Here is an 18,654-nt window from a genome sequence, read left to right as displayed (position 1 = left end):
TTTCAATCGCAACAGCCCCATTTTAAGTGAAATTTAATTATTGGTCTACATACAACATTAAATATGAATCCACCTTATTAATCGTATGAGATTACATGGTGATATATATATATGTACTATATTTACAAAAGGCAGGACTTGCATATATGAAAAATAAATAAATATTTTGATTTTAAATAAAGTGTACCGATGAATTGCAAATGAAATAATTTATAATGAAAAATTAGCAATATATCACTGAAAGTTCTCCGATACACCGATTTGCAACTTTATAACCCTGATGACGATATGTAGCTTAAAATTTAATCGTAAGTACGTTCCCCGGTTCGAAATGGCAATAAATTTAAATGATATGCAAATATTAGTTTACTATACGTTAACAAATAATGTAAAATTGATTTTATGGTATTATTATATAATAATGAAAAGGGATGTAGACATAAATAATCTTTTTTTCTTGGATATGTGACACCTTATGTATATGTAGTAATGAATATAAGTTAAACAAACAAAAAAATAAAGCTCTCGAATGCGAACATGAAGTAATTTTGCATTTAAATTTAAAGTAACATAAATAAAAATTTAAGCTTAGCGGTGCGTGGACATTATGTTATTTTTAACTACTGGCTTTGTTACATACAAAAAATTTATTGACACATGTCACTAATATTAAAATACATTTTGGCAATTCGTTTTTTTTTTTAAATAAAATATTAATATTAGAAAGGCAAAAATATTTATTTTTAAGGCAGGAAGATCGAATTCGACCTTATCGAAGTTTTGATCGTTTTTTTTTTATTTACGTCATATTTGGATATTCTATCGGTACTATAAACTAAGTTTGATACAAACATGCAATAATTAATACATATTATATTGTCTGAACACTTGACATTTTAATAAATTAACTAAACTAAATCTAACAGTTTTTCAAAAAATATAAATAACAGAAGTGAATTAGTCTGAAAAAAAAAAAAAAAAAAATTGAATATAAAAAAGCAGCTGTGTTCAAACACTGCTAGAGACAATACCGATATATGTACGTGCAATACAATGTATTCATCGACACTGGAGTGAAGGTTTGCCAAGTTAATTTGTAGGCATGTAATTTACTCAATGATGTTCAGAATATTTACATAATTAATTATTTGATATTTTATTAATACTTTTCAAAGTTTCACATGCCGCAGGCAGGTTGAGAAACACTACACTAGACGAATGCTCATAAATTCAAATACAATATATTTCACACGTCCATACACACACACACACTCATCTAAAAGTACAAATTTTCAAGTCACATATTGTATAGAACACTTGAAAATGTGCATAAAAGTATCAATATTGTTAGTATCAATTTGGACGATATTTTTTTGCATAAAAACGGTGTCAAAAATGCTTACTGGATATTAATAAAAGTAATTCAATAAAATTTTCTGTAGACAATTTTTCAAAAGGCTAGAAACAATTGTGATGCTTTTGTTTCTTTAAGTCCAAAAAATACAACCACAAAATGAAAAAAAGAGCACTGATTTTTTCAACGTACAGGAATACTTTGTTATAAATTCATAGCCATCACTGAATAATCCCAAACAGTGCAGCAATTAATTAGATAGATGTGTAGTTGCAACAGTAAAACATCGATAATTAAACTTTCAATAGTTTTTAAACATTTAAAACACCCAAAAATTCATTCTAATATTTATTTGAATAATTTAATTAATATTTATCTTATTGTAATGTTGAAAATGTGTATTTCTAAAATTGCTATAAATTTTTTCTAAAATTTTGTTATTTGTCAAAGGTTCATCACATTGCCGATATTTTATTATAATTATATACATTAAAAGTGTTCATAAATTGCAGTGCAGTAATGAAAATAATTTTAAAAATGATGTAAAAAATAATCTAATAAAGCACAATATATATTTTGAAATCACACAAATAGCATCCGAGATTCATACAACGTATATTATTCACACAGCCATTCATACACAAAAATGTATACATATACAAAATATAAATATACAAAAAACACATACATACACGCACAAGTTACATCATAAATTTAGTATTTGGCTTTTGTTTGAATATCACCAAGAAATAGTGTTCTGCATGTCGAAGAAATTAAAAATAAATACAAGCATTGCAAAACAAACCTGCTCAATGCAAAAATAATCGTAAAATATTTCTTCTTAAACTACACTAGAATAACATGAATTTCCAAAGACAATATTTTAATTATTATACCCCCTGAGATAAGTCTCCACAAACAAGCTGTAACACAACTATGTAACATTTCTAATAAAAATAAGGCAATTAAACCAAACTTAATATACATATTGTGTCATGAAAACAATTATGTAGAAAACATAATCAGGAAAATCTATGGAATCACAAAAACCTTTATCTAATTAAAGAAAAACATTACACAAAAACTTGAAATATCTTCATTTAGAGAGCTTACTGATGACTCTAATCAACGCTCCATTCTCATCTTTAAGGCGTTGGTTTTCAGTTTGAAGCGCCTTTTGCTGCTGTAAATAAATTTAAATTAAGCATTTGTTAAAATTCTTTTCAATTATAGCTCACAACAGATGTTCCATTTAAACACTGCAACAGAATTATGTACAACTCACCCTTAGTTCTTCTTCCATCTCAGAAAGTTTTCGTTGAAGTGCCCTTTTTTCTCTCTTTTCTTTTTCAGTACTAAGATCTTGAGATGACATAAAACTAGGCTGTAAAATAAAAATCGATACATTAGATTTTCGAAATTACAAAAGCTATACAAAAAACAAACCAATTAAAAAAAAAAAAAAAACCTTTTCTAGAAGTCCCTTTGATGGTTGTTCGTCATAGGATTTTATAATTTTATTTAATCGTTCAATTTCAAGCTGACTTCTTTCATAAAGCTTCTTGTAATCAATTGTACTGTCATCATTATTTGATATTTTTTTAGGTGAATCATCGTTTTGATCAAGAGTTATCTAAAAATATAAATTATTGTAATGTGCGCTACATTGACCCTTTTAATCCTGCAGAGCCGATTTTTCGATATACACGTATGATATTTTTTAATAAAAATTTAGTCTGCTTTTATAGTTATTTTTTTTATAAACCTACTAAGAACAATTTTACTAACATGACATGTAAGTTTGCATACTGAAAAAGTTCGTAATAAAAGATTTATTTAATTATTCAAACTAAAAAATTTTGATAAATAAATTTTTGTATTCGTTCATTTTTCTTTTCCTTTATCTGCTTTACATCCAATAAATAAATATTACTTATTAAACTATAAATCATAGCGATGGCATTACAACAAAACGATTACCGAGAATTGAATATCAGCTGAAATAAATTATTTATTTATTTATTATAATAAAATAAAGACTACCGTGTTTTCAAGAAAAAATGTCTGGGGATATTTCGTAAAATAGCTTGGGATTTAAAGGGTTAAATATAATATATTTCAATTAAAAAACTTAAAACAATAAATACTTGTGATATTCCAGTGCTACGTCTTCTGATATTGTTTTTGGGACCGCCTGCCTCAGAATATTTTGAATTTCTCAAACGATCTGATAATTTTTCTAAAATACAAATATAAGTATGGAAAAATTCAATGTTATATATCATTAAATAATGTAAAAGAAATAATACCATCGTTTGAAACAGGCCGACGTAAGGGTAACGTGACTGTATCAGAAACCTCAGTAACGTTGGTATTAGGCGTTGCATTTGAAGCATTTGCATTTTGGTTCGACTCTCCGTCTTCTTTAGTCACATCCTCCAAAGCAAACTGTAAATATAATTGATTTGCAAACTTTGAATAAATATTGTGAATAATAAAACAAAAATCAAAAACACTATGAATTGTATCAAAATTACAACATCAATAAGCCGTTGTCAAAAGTTGCCACTAGAAAAGTTATTAAAGCGATTAAAAAAAAAATTAATTATGCAGGCATTAATTTAGAAATATTATAAAGTGGTTGACTGTTCAAGAAATACATAGATTTTTTTCATAAAATTAATCAACCGACCGATGTGTAATAATTATTAGCATTCCAATAAAATAAGTACAATTATGAAGAAGATTTATCTCAAAAGCAAATAGTAGACATTTCAGTTATTTAAAAAAAAATTTCAATACAAAAATTTCACGTTCATTGAAACATAGATAAGATATGCTGTAAATATTGATAATTAAAAATATTACATACACTCAGTGGGCAAAAAATGCATATCCAATCGTTAAGAAATCCAAAAGCAATAAAAAATAAATATGGATTTCATTTAATTCATTCTTATAATGTCATCAACATTCAATAAAACAATAATTTAACTGAGCACAAAAAAAATGACCAAAGCGGAGACTTATCAATAAGTTTTTCCAAATGAGTTCGAATATGACAATGATTTTTGTCAGTTTTCCCTCGCTTATAAGATATGACCATTTAAAAAATGCGCAATTTTTCATTTTCGGCTTTTGCAGTCTTATAAAAATCACAATCAATACAAGAAATAAAAAATCTGATGTTGATTCCGATACTTACTTTGAGCACATTACTATATTTTGAGTTTTGAAGCCAAAAAACTGTAAAATTTGCGGATTCTTTTAAACTTTCATATCTCGTATCAAGAGGAAACCAACAAAAATCATTATCATATTCGAATTCAATGAGTCAAACTTAGTAAAGATTGTTTAATCTCCTCTCTAGCAACTCAAAAACGTAATTTTTGTTGCTCAAATGTTATTACGGTTTTATTACATTTTTCACACTTCTTTTGACATTTCTTTCTTCATTTGATAATTACTAATTATCAAAATAAAAAAAATAAGTCTTAATAAAAACTTTTTGAATCTAACTTCTTTAAAATACAGATGTACAAGTCATAAAAATCGAGATATAGTTTAATTTGCCCACCGTTTATATATAAATTATGTATAGAATATTTGCACACACATTTTCAATAAATAAATGAAGCCGACATTACAATGTATTCATAATCAATCTACAATAATTACTAAAAAGACATGCAAGATATTATATGTGTATAATATATAATAATAATAATGATAATAATAACAAAAGCATAATTGGTATTCGGCGAATTGTGCCAGGTTGATGATTTTGAAATGACCTTGCAGCCAGGGTCGAGCCGTAATCTCCACGATGGACGGCGCTCTGAGCCACTTGTTGCGATTGTGACTGTTGTGGAGATGTTATGGTCAGTGCTCGGTGCACTGTTGGAGTTGAGCGGTAACGTAACAGCGACACAACACCCAGCCTCATTAATTTCTTCCACCGTGCCAGCCTATGTCAAATCCAATTCTCTCGTTGTCATTTATTATTAACACATTTCAAACTACTCTTAATCATTTGTCTTAATATTGCAGTACAAAAACTAGATACATCCCCTCGTTGTTTTTTTTTTACACCAGAAATAGCAATTGATACTGCATAAAATTAAATTCATGCCCACCCTGGATCAAGGATGACGAATACACCAAAAAAAGCACAATTATATGTACTCTAGTCTCATTATTGATGATGATGATGAAATACAGTTAGTTAATTATATGCAACTGTTGAAAACGAATTTCACCGTTGTAAAGCATCTGTTCATTGGCAGGATCTTATGAAGAATTGCGCTCACTGCATACAGCAATTCTCGTCCAAATCAAATCTGCTGTACTTGTAGGTGAGCGCAATTTTTCGCAGTTCCAGTCGTTGGTCAGATCTGATGAACAAATTTGCTTTACAATTACACAACAGAACTGAAGAAAGACTATATTGAGCGACATTATTTCAAACAGTAAAAAAAGTATTAAATATATATATATATATATATATATATATATATATATATATATATATATATATATATATATATATATATGGAAGAATGGCATTCCATTCAAACGATCCCCATATGCATCTGTATTTGAACAAACTGCAAAAGTAGGCCTAACATCAAATTTGCATTAAAAATGTATACACTGAAGAAGATATCGAAAAACTTTTACTAGAAGTAGAAGAATACGACAAAACAATATCAGTGTAAGTATCAGAAGTAAATGTAAAGTTCCATTCCATAAGTCTCTAGTGAAAATATAATGTCACTGATAAATTTTATATCTTAAATTTTTTTTTTCACTGGTATAATTTCATTTTAATCACAATCAGTGAATGAAATTATGTATATACGCATATTCTTTCTCAGTTCTATGTTGTTTGCCTTTTATATCCACATTTCCCAATACATGTTTTATTATTAAGATAAATTAAATTAATAAATTTTCAAATATACTGATTTTTTTTAAAATAAAGTGAAAAAATTAAATTTTACTCGGTTCACTTTGTGCTTCATAATATACATATATACAAATTATAATTATAAAATTGAAAAATACAAAGAAACCTTAAAGATATTAAATAAAGAAAGAAAAACCAGCATTAAGCCATTTTTAATTGCTATAGAAAAAGCTTTGGAGGCAAACAAAAAGCATATCTTATAAGCATTTTAATTACATAATACAGCACCAAATTTGTACACTATATGATAAACTTTAAACCTATTTAAATATCACAAATTCGACCTAAAAATAAAACTCAATACATAACCAAACGTGACTCGAATTTCTATTTTTTTTAATCATATAATTTTGCCTCACATATTTAAAATATACTCAAAAATCATTACAATATTATACACATTGACCTTCATATATTTCATTATTGAATTTAAAAAAGAAAAAATATTAACACTTTCGCTACGGAATAAAAAAAAATTTGGCCACTAATTTACATGTCGTCTATAAACCTTTTGACCACTAATCTACAATAGCTTGCGGTTTATCCCAAATCTGCCAAATGAAAAGGATGAATACTGGAAAACACTTAGCCTTACGAGTAATACAACAAATCGACAAACTTTGCAGCAATCTTTGCGGAAAAAAAAGATCATATAAGACCCACAGTTACTGCTAAAAATACAATAAACCTTGATGATTTGGAAAAAAACGACTGTAACGAAAGTGTGTTTATTATTCAATATAAAAAAGTGAATACGGAAAGAAAGTGACGAAAATTAAACAACCCTCATCGATCGTCTTCCAAGGATCTTACCGATTTTTGTGACTGGCCCGAATTTGCAATTGGATCAGCGGACGACGCTGACGAGACACCATCCTCGACAGGCTTCTCTACGGCGTTGGTTTGCGCCTTCTCGTTGGCATTCTTTCTTATGAGCATCTCGGCATTTTGAATCTCCTCCAATGAAATGCCCTGAGTGGAACGTCGAGTTTCACGAGCCCTCTTAGCATGCGCTTTTCTTTGGGTGGCGCTCTCTTCGTCTCTCGCCGGTGGCACAAATGATCTGAAAATGCGAATTGTGCAGGTTGAAAATCGACGTGTTGAACAAAGACTCATTCGAATCATGCAAAAATTTAACTGTCACGTCTCAAGTGAAATATGCAATAAAATTCAAATGATAAAAACAACACACCATATCCAGTACAAGCGACTTTAAATGTTAACCATGTATTGTAAATAGCAAGCTCAAAATAATTAAATTAGTAACAGTTCATATAAAAAAAAAAAACATTAAATTTTATTACGTTAATTATTAGATGTGTGTACTATTCTTCTTTACATAATAAAACAAATATGTCTAGAAGAGTTTACACAATATAAATATAAAAAAAAATTTATGCATTGCATTAAATTGATAACATTGCATCATCCTGCATGATATGTTTTATTTTTACTGACTTTTTAATGCAATATGTATGTACTAAAAATATTTGCCAAGCATTATTGTAGCATTTCTATCATTAATAATCTCGTTGAATATAAAAAATATTTTACCAACTCACATAATGCGAAACATACAAAACCTTGCTTGTTATAAAATAAATCAAGGGGGAAAAAAAACAACTCAAGAGAACATGTTAGTATAGTATAGTTGCACAGTTATGTCAAATGAAACTAATCCACTTGAGTAATTTTTGTAACAGCTACAACTTCATAATTGTATAATATAAAAACAAAGCAATAAAATTTAACAACAATACGTTGCTATTTGTTTGAATACTATCACTAAATTTTATATTATACAAAAAATTTGCATAAAACTGTCAAATTCTACTCATATGGATTGATTCCTTTGGATAAAACTAGTTCATTTATGGTCGCAAAAAACAATGAAATTAAATAAACATATTATTTGTATCAAAATCACACAAAAAAAAATCCCATTCTAAAAATATGAAGATTACTTGAAGAAATTCTTGAATATATTGCCAGGGGATAATTTAGGTACCGGCGGTGTGGATGAACCATTGCCGATTACGTTCGTGTTATTTTTCTCAGCATTATCCACTAAGCTGTATAAAAATTTTTATATTATAATATAAAATATACAGCTGGGACAATTTAAAACTGACTAGGAACGATTAAATTGATAAATACTGATCAAATACATATAAATATTCCGATCATCCTACATGATGATCGCAATTAGTAGGGAAGCTTACCCAAAATAATAGAAGAGTCTCTCCACAATAACAATAAATAAATAAAACTTGTAAAGCAACCCAGTAAATATTGGGAAAAACATTAATAGGTTCGTCTGGAACCTGAATAACAACCCAATCTCAGGTAAAAGGAAAGAAAAAAAGTTTTTTGTTATTTTGTTGATAAATTAGGAATCAAATTTCTGTAATGTTTTCACTATTACTCTAAATAAATTAAATGAATGTACTTTTGGATGTTTTAAAAACTGGGATGAAAGTTTATTAATAAATTATGTAAATTAAGAAAAAAAAGCTTCAAATACACAAACCTCTTCTTAGGTTCTTCATCAGAAGAAATTCTAAAATAAAAATAAAAAATTAAATCAAAATGTGATTAAAATAATATGAATCTATAGGAAATAATCAGCTCAAAACATACTCGACAGGTTTCACTTGAGGCTCATGTGTATTTTCATTTTCGGTCGATGTAATTTCTGGTGGTGGTACTTCTAAATCAAAACAAAATAGTTATATTAGGATAATCCAAAAAACAAACGAAACGAATAAAAAAACAGAAATTTTAAATATTGTACACACCTGATTTCTTTACTGGTTCTTGAACTACAGCCTCAGGAGGTGTTTGTTCGACCAATTTAACAGGAGTTCCAGTTTCTATAAATAATTTAAAACCTTTGATAAAAAAAAAAACCAACATTTAAAAATGCATAAGTAATAAAATAATATCATACTTGGTTTATTTGATTCAAAATTGACGTCATTTTCAGATGAAGAATAATCTGAATTTTCTGTTCCTAAAAATAAGCGAAAACATTAGAAAACCATTTTTTAATTACTCAAAAAACGAAACACAGCAAACTAATAAGTGGACCCGTAATTTAAGCATAATTTATTTTCATTTATGGAATTTTCGCGTTTCATTTTAGCGAATAGAATGTTCAGTTTTAACATCTATTTCTTTTAGACATAATTTTCAATAAAAAATTGTCTAAACGAAAGACTTCGTTACACAATTTATGAAATACATACAATTTAAAGCTAACATAATAAATACAAAATAACAATTATTAAGATTTGAAAACACATTAACGCGAAAAAGTCCGACTAACGTGAATTTTCAGCATTTATCGCAAAATACTAAAAGTACGAGTCTCTATCAGTCATTTTACTCACTCGCAGGAGAAGTGTTGAGAGCTATAATTTTATTCTTCAGTTCTCTACGTTTATTCATAATTGAAACCTCGTCGGGTAACGTGGCCTGCCGCCTCCTTCCTTTAGCTTTCATAACTAACCACGATATGTGTTGACCCATTACATCGGTAGATACATCGATACAAGTATGGCCCTGAAACATTTTTTATATTCATCGATCAAACAAAATTTCTTCTCACATTGAAAATCAAAACTAAAACTTAGCAGTGAACTAACCCTTTTATTCTTGATCGTCGGCAAGGCACCCCAAGAAATGAGGAAAGCTGCTGCATCTTTTTGTCCATGAAAACCGGCAATATGAAGAGGAGTCCAGCCTTCGTTGTCTTCGACGTCGACATCGACGTAACAACGAGTCACCAGAACCTCCATGAGCTAAATAATAAAAAGCCTAATGAAAAACTGTACAACTTCAATCAATATAATTTGAAAATGACGACAATAAACCTTCATATATCCTTTCGCAGCTGCTTTATGAAGAGGTGTTCGTCCGGTGTCGGGATCGCCCAACCCTGCTTCAGGATTCAAATCATCCGCCGCCCAAGACTCGGCCTTATCTAACAATGCTATCTCCTCATCGATACGAGCCACTTCACATGTTATACCTTTTAACGACACGTCAATTATTAGTTTGTTTGGACTTATATGCGACATTGAGACGCACAAGACTATGAGTACGTTAATATGATGGTGGCCTAAGTCATGTATATTTCGAATCAAGATAATTGGACTTTTGCGTTTGTGCTATATTTGAAAATATAGATTTTTTAAATATATATTTGAAAATTTTTCTTATCTTGTCAAACAATACGATTTCGAATATCAATAATTTTGTGACTTAGACCATTATCATATTAGGGGGGGCACATGTTTGTATTTACCGCATGATTTTCCTTTTTTCGTAGGGATATCTTTATCGCGAGTCTTAATAGACTCATAATCGTAAGGGCCTCGCGACATTCTTCTATGTTTTCGATTTCTTTGTTCCTTTTCTAATTTACGAATGAATTCAACCATGTCGTCATTGGCTATATCTACGAAGGTTTCACCCTAAAACAACACATATAAAAAAAATTACACAATTTCCATTTTTATTTCCAAATCCTATACTTTAACCATAGCACATACCTTATTGTTGACTAATGACGTGTTCACACTGGACGCCATTAAGGTTTCCACGGCATCTTTCTGTCCCCAATACGAAGCTGCATGTAAAGGCGACCATCCGTCTGAATCTTGTACGTTTATTTCCACTTTGCAGCATTTGATGAGTAGACGAATTACCTGAAGTCAATTGGTTTTTTTTTAAAATACTGAATTACCCACCCTACAGAACTATGAAAGACTGCCATCTAGAATTTACAAACTTGCATATATCCTTTAGCTGCAGCGACATGTAAAGCAGAAGTGCCTGTTTCCGGATCGACTTTTCCCGCTTCAGGATGAGATTGTCGATAAGCGTGTGCTTCTATCGCCCAGCGTATTGCATCAGCTGTCATGACTCGTTCTTCTACTTTTCGTGCTAGATCACAATCAATTCCTAGAAGCCATATCATTAATAAATCATATATAAACACATTCAAAACGATTTTTTTTCTATGTTTACAATAACTAAAAATATTCTTTAATTTTAATACACAATTGAGCTGGCTTATAAATGTTAACTCATCAAATTGTCTTATTTTCATTCATTAATTTAAACCAATGTTTCTCGAGGATTCAATAATTATAAATTGTGCAAAGGTCCCCTCTTCCTCTCCCCCTAACTCCACCTCCTACTTAAATTGATAAATAAAAGACTTCCCCCATTTACAAGTATGTATCATAAAATAACTCAATGATAACGAATTCAAAAACTAAATTAGATTAAATTGTTCATAAAATATCAACATCTTTCAGATACAAAAATTTCATAAGATAATAAAAAAATTTAGCTTGAAATCTTACATATAAATTGCAAATCGAATGATGAAAAATTTAATGTAGTCAATTACTGATTATGATAATGGAATTGAAAAAGAATAACCCCAAGACAAAATTTTATAAAAATAAGCATATTTCCATACGTAAAATACTTCAAAGGCCTTATTCTTCAAATCAGAAAAATTTACAACAATGTCACAAAAAATATTACAATACTTGGGGAAAGAACAGCATATTAACTAACAATATTAACATCCTCCATGAGAAACAGATATAAACCAAATTCAGAAAAATATATTTGAAAATTAAATGTAATAAAAATATATCTATATACACCGTGTAAAGTAAAACTTAACACAAATGGCAACAAATAAATTAGTTTTAAGCTATAAACAAAAAAAATTAACTCGACAATTTAAATTTCGATATCATTTGTTGAAACTTGCACAGAAATCGCCAGATGTTAAAATGAAAGCCAAAATACTCACTGAAAGTGATTAGAAATACTATATGGAAACTCACTATATGTTACAAGTAAATATTTCATTCAGTAATTTGTTTTAAATAATATTATATAAAATACGCTACGCCATTTATAATATAAAAAAAAAAAAACATTAAAAAATACGCAAATGTAACAAGCAAAATCATTCGCACATGATAAATCAATTATTGCAACGGAAAAATTGTCCACTCTTCGAAAACTGAATGCGCGCTATATAAACGCAAATCGGCATAAACATAATAGTGAAAAGTTTTTTCAGTGATTTTTTTTACCTTGCTTCGCTACAGCTTCTTGAATCAAAGCCTTCATCTCATCGCTCTCGGCAATGTCTATCGGTAAATGCCCGTCGCTGTTGATAGCGCCTAAATTAGCCCCCCTGTCGATTAAATATCTTGTGATGCTGAGGTGGCCGCAGTTAACGGTGGCATGCAGAGGCGTCCAGCTCTCGCGATCTTCAACGTTCACATCGGCACCGAGGTTAACCAGAAACTCTACCATCTCTAAATTGTTATTGATGGCAGCCTGAAATGAAAGGAAAAATATTAACATCCGATTCGACGCATATTTCATTTGAATTTTGAAAAAAACATCAGCCGCATAGCCCCTCAATACACCCACATTATACATTACTAGTGTTGTACCCGATGACATATCATCGCATGGGTGTTGGCATATTAAGTTATTAAATAAAAAGAAATGTGTCGTCGGTCATGTGTTCGATCGAATTTTTTTAATACCTTTTACATATATTTAATTTAATATTTGTTCAATTGTTTAATATGAAAAAAAAATGGTAAAAACTACCTACCTATATATAAACGATATAAAACACTGATAGAAAAATTAATTAATTAATAGATGGCGGTAAATAATCTGCCAAGCGGAAACATTAATAGCGATCAGTATATATAGAAGTTTTTTACTTTTGTTATTGTATTCGTATATACGTTTTGGCATTGGTTTAGCTGTGACGTACATATACATGTCGAATCGAAACGACTATTATAGTACGGCGAGCGTTATCTCAGAAACACAGACGGAATTGCGATATTATATAAATTATTTCGATTGATTTAATGTCAAGATATAATTCTGATAAACTGTCTATATGTGGTAAACATGCCTACTTTTGTAATACAAATGACAAGTTATACCAGACAATGACTATATTGCGGTTTAGAATTACTAAAAGCTAACAGTGTAAGAAATATTGCGGTTTTGTAAGATAATTGATATCTACCATAATTTTTTTTTCTGTACGGTTACAGATTTAATCTAGAACAATGATTCCTAAACCTTTCACACAAACGGTGCTGTTTTGATTACGATATGCAATTACATACATACATAGCAAAGCTGACATTTCTATTCAGGATTAATATTTTATTTTTATCTATAAATAACATTCCCGTTGTTCATTTCGATAGTAATAATTACTTTTGAATATCTACGAGTCTATATATATATATATGTACATCTACCCAGTCTATAATTTATATTATATGAAAATTACAATGTTTAGCAAACGCTGATTTATCGCAAGTATCCGGAAAGTTACAATGACAATATCAAACCTTGGTTCAAATATAGAAGTGCAAATAAAATGACCACTGACTGACGGGGGTTTTTATTTCTACTATAAAAGGAGAGTTTCAGAATTTAGTGTCAACATTATCTAAATATATAAAATAATGAAAGCGTGTATATTTTTATTATAAAATCGCATGGAATAGATATGAAAATGAATTAAAAAATATATGAAATATTAAGATAGCCATCATTAAACATACATATAATAAATTATTGTGAACGTTGTTCTTTTTTTTATTCAAGATAATGAATTCCCAAAATTGTCCTCAAATATTTCTAAATATATATTTATAAAAATTCCATGAAAAAAATAATAAAACCATTGTAAAAAAAATGAAACTAGATTATAAGTTTATCTATATTTTATCTATAATTTATATTTTCATGTTTGATAATGCACAATATATTACAACGCTTTCAGGATTACGGGTACTTCCACATCAAGTTCTTATGAAAATAAGTAAACATATAGTATCAATCTGTTGTTTTATTATATATTCTGTAATTTAATATTTATTTGGGACTGCATCGTCCAAAATGTAGAGTGGAATACGTAGTGATTCGATCAAGCAACTTAAAACTATTTGCTGCATCTTATTTAGAATTCATAAAAAATACTTTCTGAAGTAAAAAAAATTGAATACGATACGAATAACATTTGAATATGATTGGAGAGTAACACTTTTGGCCAGCGAAAGATTACGGTTACTCATAAGGTATAGATAAATCTAACAAACAAATTCCATTATAATGAGGTAATGCTTTATCAATGATTACAAATATTTATTTGTAATCAACATTCGCGTAATTTTCACTATGTGATATTCGGTTAATAATGAATCAAAGGATTAAGTTTTTTTTTTTTATAAATAGAGTTGTTCTACTTATCAAATTCAGTTACAGTTCTATTAAAGCTTAGATAAAAGGCGTTAAATATACCAATAATGTTGGATCAAAGTTTATGTAATGTAGAAGATTTCTTTGTATATCATTGCCATGATTGTTCAAAAGACAACACTGACATTATTAATCCTTCAGATTATTAAAACCAATTCAATAATGTCACAAGGTTTTAATTTTTATAAATAAAAAGGTCAATAATTCTAGCACGGCTAATTATTGGTGCATTTACTATTAAAGACAACGTAATGTTTGCACTTCAATGTGGAATATATCGACCTGAAAAGTGACGAGCTATTTTTAAACTTTGACATGATTTGACATGACATGACAATAACATGCTGTCTGAGCGTATTAATATTTTCACAATCTATAACATTGTAACTCAATACCTTATAAACGGCTCCAAATCGTTTGCTTATATAAATTGACACTACATTTATCTGTGAGGATATTTATCTTCCCGGAAAAACTTCAATTAAAAACATATACACATATTCATATTGAGTCTCCGTGTTAAAAGTTTTCCAATTCAAAAATGCTAATATAAAATGGACAAAAAAATCGCTGTACTCTTCTAGGTGCAAGATGTTGCCTTAGAGGACTCTTTTGACAAGAAAAAAAGTATTCATCTATTCAACGTGATGGCATCGGAACGGATGAGATAGTGGACAAAAAACTTACATCCAATTCCAACAAATGAGGTTTCTACGTACGTTGCATGCATGCTGACATTTTCGACAGCACATCAAAGACTTGAATTCAGTTTGATAATATTTAGAGGAAATATTGATAAAAAGGCGGAAACGAGAGTACAAAACGTGATTATTCTCTCTTGTTTACTTATGTAGGCCATTGTGAAGCATTTGGATCTTTCTGTAATGCCACAATGGTCCAAACTAATGCTTAAATAAATTATTATTGACGATTGTTGCATAGCTTTATCCATTGATATTGTATTGCATAAGTAATTTTTCTGTATTGAATCAAAAACATAGACATAGAAAGATTCAGCAACACGTATTAATTTTCAATCAACGACATATCAGCTTGATATAAAAAAAAAATTACAAATAATATGAAGCAAAAAACTTATTAAAACAAAATTTAAATTATTATCAAATGTTATTTTATTTCCTAATTTTACTTTTTGGTATATATTTTTTATGCAAACACAACAAATAAATATTTGTTTCATTGATCGTTTTTTTTTTTAAATTCAATAACTATGAGTACGTGATATAAATATGTACTTAGATATGGATGGGTATGTCACGATTAAAAATAATATTTTGCTCATTTTGGCACGCCCATTTATACAAAAGTTCATTTATCAGCAACGAAGAGGTACAGGACGAAAACTTCACATCAATTTACAACACCATAAGAAGAGCTTTGTGTTAACAACCCAAAAATATGTACAATTTTTTTTTGCAATTATCTAAAACCCGCAATTAGAGATGTGTAAAATCGTAAAAATTGAAAGCGATAAATTTTAATTATTGAAAAAATGTTATGTTCGTTTTTGAAAGAAAAATTGGACCACATTATCACCAATTGCTGATAGTGTGGTTCAATCCAATCAGTCGAATGATTTTTCAGTAAATATAAAATAGACGAAAATGTAAGATTTTCATTAGATCAGATTAGATTAAACAAAGGTGATGAATCATTTTTATTGTAATTATAGTTACCCTAATATATTATACTTGCAAACGTCATTTTTAATGTACTTGGATGACTTATTTTTATACAAAATATCATTTCATCATTTTAAAATGAAAATTACACTATAGTTAATATTTTTATTTGGTTCATTATTTCAGTTGGGGACTTGTTGGGCAGTAAAATGTAAGTTTGGTCTCGGGCCTAACTTATTCTTTGCCGAGTTTTTCTCCTAATTTATGATTTTTTTCAAACATTTAATTCTTTAGTTCCTTTGACCCATTGATTGCTGACGTCTTTTTTGGTCGAAAGCCCACCACGCTGAAATTTTCACCAACATTTCCAACTAGAATTATTCATAAATCCAATAGAAAGCAGGTACAAAGATTGTACCTAAGCTGTAAATAACTACCGCCGAGGATTTCAAATTTTGTTAAGGTGTGTTTAGACTCAGTAATATATCATGCAACAATATAAAATAAACAAAAGAAGTCTGTTGATGAATGTATTTTTCCAAAACTAGTTCCATCTTCTTCATAGTTGTTAAAATGTAATGCTCACAAATCTAGATGCTAAGCCACAATTTTTAAAATACTCCAACAATTAGCGATTTGCATCAGGAAATTATGCTATGGTTATAAATTCAGAAATTCCGATGTAAAGCAGTCTTTATAAACATTGAAGATACGGATTACACGACCCACGTTCAATGCATTTTTTTTTCAATGTTACCTCGGAAAACATTGATGTATAATACACTAGATCCGCCCTTACGTCTTATACTGGTCTCCTTTTTGGCGCATGCAAAATACATGTCGCATGCACAGTTTCTCTCGGTAGGTAGGTAGGTAACGCTGCGTCGTAGGGAAAAAACCCATCTTTTCCCTAGTTAAACCCCTTGCACCCATCAGTTAGTGAAGACAAGATCTCCGAACAAAATCACACGTCAGGTGTGTATTATACATCAATGTTGGAAAAGCTTAGTGGGTAGTATTCTCGTTTATTTTTTACATACTCAAAATACAACGCCTATCGGCGTATTTCAGGCTCATGGACTCGTTGGCAAAACGGCGTTGATCAGCATTTAAAGGGTTAAGCATATCTTCACACTTGGGTGTAATTCTGCAAGAATCCAACTGCCGTTTCGCGATTACGCACTGATAAAAATAAAGTTTTGATATTGATACCTATCATTAGGGGAAAAGCTCTATACATTTTTAATAAACTATGAGTCGTGTTTGTACAAGCACGCGATACGACGTCAGACATGAAACGGAATTGTATCGAAAAAAAATGAAGGGGATAAAATTTTTAATGTGTACACCAAAAATAGAATAAAAAGGGGTAAATTATTGTGCGAAGGTAGTGGTGGTAGGCCCGAGTTTGTGTGTGTGTGGGCGAAGAATCTGGATCTTAGATTAGGTTGGCCGTCCTGATATGCGTGGATGAACCCGCCATGGGGTTGCCGCAGCAGGGCAATAATGTAGATATAGGCGCGTGTGATTTGATGGGATATAATTAGAGGTGCGGGCGGAGGTTAGGCGGCCATGTTGCATGTGTGTGTGTGTGTGTGTGTGTATGTATTTGCCTGGTGCAAGGCGGAGAGTCCATCGACGTTGAGACAGTTGACTTCCGCGTTGCCGGGGAGGTTCAGGAGACGGACGACCTCGTCGCGATCGGCGGCCGCGCATGCCGCGTGGAACATGGAGTCCCACGCGAAGCGGATCGTGAGAGCGAGGTGCTCCCGAACCACCTGGAGGTACATGTCCGATTGGTGATAGTTGCGCAGCTGCTCGTCGCGGCGAGCCACCGCCTCGGCCTCGCGCGTCTTCATCCGCCGGTGGTCCTCCATCACAGCAGCACACACCAGCCAGAGCAGAGCAGAAGCAGCAGCAGCAGCAGCGCTCCCGCCGCCCCCCCCGACCCCGCCGCACGCTCACTGCCAGTGAGCGCTAACCGCACACCGCACTAATCTAACGCAGCCACCACACTATCGCCCTACACCACTCTCGCCGACTTTATGTCGGTCGTTCACGCTCGACTCGTACGCCCCCAGTCCACGATACGAATACGGCCATGCCTAACTCCCGGTACACACTCGGTAAACGGACTACTAGTCAAATGTGAACCGGTCACAGGACAACCGGTCGCTCTAGATCGGTCACACATGATCACCCGTCACACTAAAACTGGTCACGAGAAAACTGGTCACACCCAAAAATTAAAAATTGGTCGAATTTTAAGGTGTGACCAGTTTTTTCGTGACCAATTTTAGTGTGACGGGTGATCACGTGTGAGCGATCTAGAGCGACCGGTTCAC

General features: G+C 30.8%; 1 protein-coding gene across 2 annotated transcripts; it reads right to left on the bottom strand.

Moving 5' to 3' along the window:
• Window positions 1–801: 801 nt before the first annotated feature.
• On the bottom strand, window positions 802–18,393 carry LOC143922452 (protein phosphatase 1 regulatory subunit 12C-like). Of its 2 annotated transcripts, XM_077445688.1 has the most exons (19): window positions 17,923–18,393; window positions 12,452–12,701; window positions 11,119–11,291; window positions 10,880–11,035; window positions 10,633–10,801; window positions 10,199–10,356; window positions 9,971–10,126; window positions 9,716–9,887; window positions 9,274–9,336; window positions 9,122–9,196; window positions 8,964–9,033; window positions 8,854–8,883; window positions 8,288–8,395; window positions 7,137–7,386; window positions 3,664–3,802; window positions 3,502–3,593; window positions 2,823–2,987; window positions 2,640–2,738; window positions 802–2,537 (listed from the first exon to the last, which is right to left on the bottom strand). In XM_077445688.1, exons 1-19 carry the CDS (start codon window positions 18,184–18,186, stop codon window positions 2,451–2,453), a joined length of 2,676 nt encoding a protein of 891 aa, XP_077301814.1. In that variant the 5' UTR covers window positions 18,187–18,393; the 3' UTR covers window positions 802–2,450. The 2 variants fall into 2 exon arrangements, with proteins under 2 accessions (XP_077301814.1, XP_077301815.1); XM_077445689.1 differs by lacking the exon at window positions 8,288–8,395.
• Between the last annotated feature and the right edge of the window lie 261 nt (window positions 18,394–18,654).

This window comes from Arctopsyche grandis, chromosome 2 (assembly GCF_051622035.1).
Source record: "Arctopsyche grandis isolate Sample6627 chromosome 2, ASM5162203v2, whole genome shotgun sequence".
Lineage (NCBI taxonomy): Eukaryota > Metazoa > Arthropoda > Insecta > Trichoptera > Hydropsychidae > Arctopsyche > Arctopsyche grandis.
Note: the sequence above shows the minus strand (reverse complement) of the source record. Positions and strands in the feature narration are given on the sequence as shown.

Excerpts from the sequence above, each read along its gene's own strand:
- LOC143922452 (XM_077445688.1), bottom strand. The coding sequence starts at position 18,186 with ATGGAGGACCACCGGCGGATGAAGACGCGCGAGGCCGAGGCGGTGGCT. Across the intron at positions 8,396-8,853 it reads GATGAAGAACCTAAGAAGAG|CTTAGTGGATAATGCTGAGA; the intron begins GTTTGTGTATTT and ends ATTTTTATACAG. Across the intron at positions 2,739-2,822 it reads CAAAGGGACTTCTAGAAAAG|CCTAGTTTTATGTCATCTCA; the intron begins GTTTTTTTTTTT and ends TTTATTTTACAG.